This window comes from Amblyomma mixtum, chromosome 5, assembly GCF_055824585.1.
Source record: "Amblyomma mixtum isolate Tamu chromosome 5, ASM5582458v1, whole genome shotgun sequence".
In the NCBI taxonomy this organism is placed as follows: domain Eukaryota; kingdom Metazoa; phylum Arthropoda; class Arachnida; order Ixodida; family Ixodidae; genus Amblyomma; species Amblyomma mixtum.
The window spans coordinates 12,630,068-12,633,573 of NC_143016.1; the positions used below are offsets into that span (position 1 = coordinate 12,630,068).

Below are 3,506 nucleotides of genomic sequence, written 5' to 3' on the forward strand. Positions count from 1 at the left end.
TTGTCGTATAGAGAGGGTTGTGTGAGCAGAGGCATTGCCATGATGGAAAAACCAGTCACTCGACCGCCACAAATCTGGCCGCTTCCACCGCACACTGTTGCCCAATCTTTTCAAGACATCCAAGTAGAAAGCCTGGCTAACTCTCTGACCCTGCGGAACAAATTCTCAATGGACGACTCCTCTCACGTCGAAAAAACAAATCAGCATTGTTTTGAGGTTTGGTTTCACCTGACGAGCTTTCTTGAGGCGAGGTGAATTTGAAGTTTTCCATTGGCATGATTGTTGCTTTGATTCAGGATTCGATTCAGGAACACTTGAGTTGTCCCCATAGCATCGTCCTTGTACGTCTTTCTTAATATTTCAAGAGTTTCCATTCAACTTTTTCCGAGCAAAAATCAGAATTTCACCTGAGCACGCTGTTCACGAAAATCAGCCATTGCAAAAACGACATTCACACAAAACAGTCGTCACTCTAAAACTCTGCCTAAACTAGTCTGACCTCCTTCAGCGACGGCACTCGGCTTACTGACTCTGGAATGTTCGTTCTATGCGCTCCTAGTGGCAAAACGCGGTACCACAGAAGCTTTGCCGACCAAAAAATTTAGTCCGGTTTCTTTTGGGTACCCCCTCGTAGACATAAGAAAGGTGCAGGAACTGTCATTCTGTCTGAAAGAAGGCTTGAGCTGCACTGTAGGGGAATTGAAATAGAGAAGGGAATGAAAGAAAGGAGAGAGAAGAGCTGGAGTGGAGAACTCTGGGGTAATTGCGACCACCTGGGCATCTTTAACTTGTGCTCATGTCACAGAGGCGCATCATTGTTTCGCCTTTATTAAAACGAGGCCGGGTTCAAACTCAGAAACTCCAGCTCAACAGTCAAGTACCACAACGCTTTTGCTTAAACCGTGCAATGTCACCTTGCTAAAGCTTTAACCTTTGCACTGCTGTTTAATTTTAGAAGAGAATAAGTGTGGGCATGTTGGCTTTAATACTTGAGGACAGCACAACCATTCAGATACAGAAAAGTGCTTGACCATGTCTGCTTGCTAGTCTTTGTTGTGATACAATCAAAGGAAAGTGATGAACAGTCTGATACCATTAATAGCAAAGGGGAGGTTTTTTAATTTGCAGTTTTAACGGTCAAACATCTTGGGTCAATTAATTTGTCCCATTAATATACAATAAAAAAAGATCCTGTTTGCTAGCCATGGTGTTACTGTTCATTTGCTTTCCATCTTCACGAGTTCTTCAGACCCTGCAATCTGTTCTGCCTTTTGTTGTGATACAGTTCCTTTTAAATTATGTATCATTTTCTTTGCATTTCATTTGCTGTACACCAGTTTGATGTAGTGTCACTTATATTTTTATTACCGACAAATTTCCAGTTTATCATCAAGAAAATAAAATTGCTAGTTTATTGAAGTCACACTACACATATTTGGATAGCGCAGGCAGCTTGTGCTTGTCAATGACATGCTTGTTAGCACTGTTATAAAGATACCTCTGACAAGCACTTTCATCCGAGCACATTGTATTTTCAAATTGACATCTCTGAGCGACAGAGGTGGCTTCCAAGTTATATCAGTGATTATAGTAAATAACTGACCAGTACAGCATTATAGTAATGCCATTTTCTCATGAGCGTCCCACCGCGTTGCCCAGATGGTCTAAATTTCCAGAGCCCTGCTCACATCATAGCTTTGAGTTGCTTTGGGACGTTGTCTCTGCCTCCCAGAAAGAATAATTTCCAGAGCACTGTGCAAATTACCATGTCCTCATTAGTGGGGTCTGAAAGTTTGTTAGGATGGCGCACACAGTCCATATTTGATTCACAGTGTGTGCCATTGTGATTGGGATCCTGCGATCAAATATGTGGAAGGATTTTATGCGTTGCATCCGCCGCTCCACGTGAATACGCAGGCTTGCAATAGCTTCTGTCTGAGCAATTTCCTCCTCTGAAAGCTGGCCATTCCTCAGAAATGGTGGCATGTTGAGATGCACACCGATTGGTTCCAAGAGGTCCCTGATGGTGAAGCCCTTGTCCGCCATGACTACATCTCCTGCGTCGAAATGAAGGGAAAGGAATCCACTTGCTCTCACAAGTTCCTTGTCTGAGATGCACCCGGTGAAAAGTGCAGACACAAAAGTCAGTGTTCCATCTGGAGCCACTCCAATGAGGCCCTTAAATGTGTTGGCTGATTTGTAGTTGGAGTAAGTCTCTGACTGTAGCACATATGAACTAGGCACCTCACACCTAATCTCAGTTGCATCAATAATAACCCTGGTGTTGGGGTACTTCTCTTTGAACTCTTGAGGCATGTACTTGTCCACCAACTCACGGGAAGCCCACAGTGACACGTCTCCAAACCGGTGATACATCAAGTTTATCCACTCGTTAAAGATTCGGCTCACTGTGCTTTGATGGATGCTGAACCGGTGACCAAGGTCTTGCTGAAAAAGTCCCAGCCTCAAGTTCACCAGAACCAGGAACAGCTGGTTCTCATCGTTTAGAGTCGGACTCCGACCAGGCTCTTTTCTAGAACTTGCACTGTTCTCATCTGCTGTGGAGTAAGTGCCAGGCTTCAAATAATGAAGCAGTTTTTTCAAATCCGCATAGCACGGTAGACCAGTGTAAAACTGCATGTCGTCATCATTGTTCCTGAACTTCTCAACTGAAAACTCTGCCGAGGCGTTTTCAAGGTAGGCGCATCTCTTCAACAATGCAGAGACCCTCGCTTCTAGTCGAGCATTTATCTCCTGCTGTTTGTACAGCTCTTGGCCAAGTCGAGCAATTTCCTTGTCCTTCTCGGCTTCTGCAAAATTCTCGACACATTCCTCTTCAGTGCATGTATGATCATAAAAACCCTGTTGATTGCCTTCCGTTTCTGGCAGTGGCAGCGATGACGTAACTTCCTGAGCAGGAACAGTGGGAAGTGGCACCTGAACAATGCTTTGCCGATTCTTCGGAGGCTTTCTAGTCTTTTTTTGCTTTTTGAAGGAGAATACTGACGGCACTGCTGAATCTTTCAGAATGTTGCGGCCACTGACTATGTTTTTCAGGAAGTCATCTTCCACAAAGTGCTGTGAGCAAATACGGGCTGTCTGAATATTGAATGGTGGGTCCCTTTTTATGGCAATTAGCCAAGCCTTGCGCATTGTTGGGTCATGTGGGAGGCAGTGGAAAGACACCTGCAAAGAGAAAATGCAAAGTAAGAAGTGCAGCCTGCATAAAAATATTTTCAGGTATTTATTTCTGGTCCAGGGCTTTTGTTTAGACATATACATGCAAACAAAAAATGGAGCATAATGTACAGAGCACTTTTGAAGGGGTAGAAAAGAATGTGCTACTTGCAACTATGGTTGTGCAACACGCATTTGCTGGAAATGAATTCATCTTATCTTCACTTATGCTGTGTTTGTTGTGGTTCATCTTTAGTTTCAAAACATGCACTAACTAGACCCTGACCGAGTGTTGCATACATGCACTGTCTTGCATGCTTTTTGTACAC

General features: G+C 43.8%; 1 protein-coding gene across 1 annotated transcript; it reads right to left on the bottom strand.

Moving 5' to 3' along the window:
- Window positions 1-1,761: 1,761 nt before the first annotated feature.
- LOC149341312 (uncharacterized) lies at window positions 1,762-3,153 on the bottom strand. Its single transcript, XM_089542844.1, has one exon. The coding sequence runs from the start codon at window positions 3,151-3,153 to the stop codon at window positions 1,762-1,764; it is 1,392 nt and encodes a 463-aa protein (XP_089398970.1).
- Window positions 3,154-3,506: the final 353 nt, after the last annotated feature.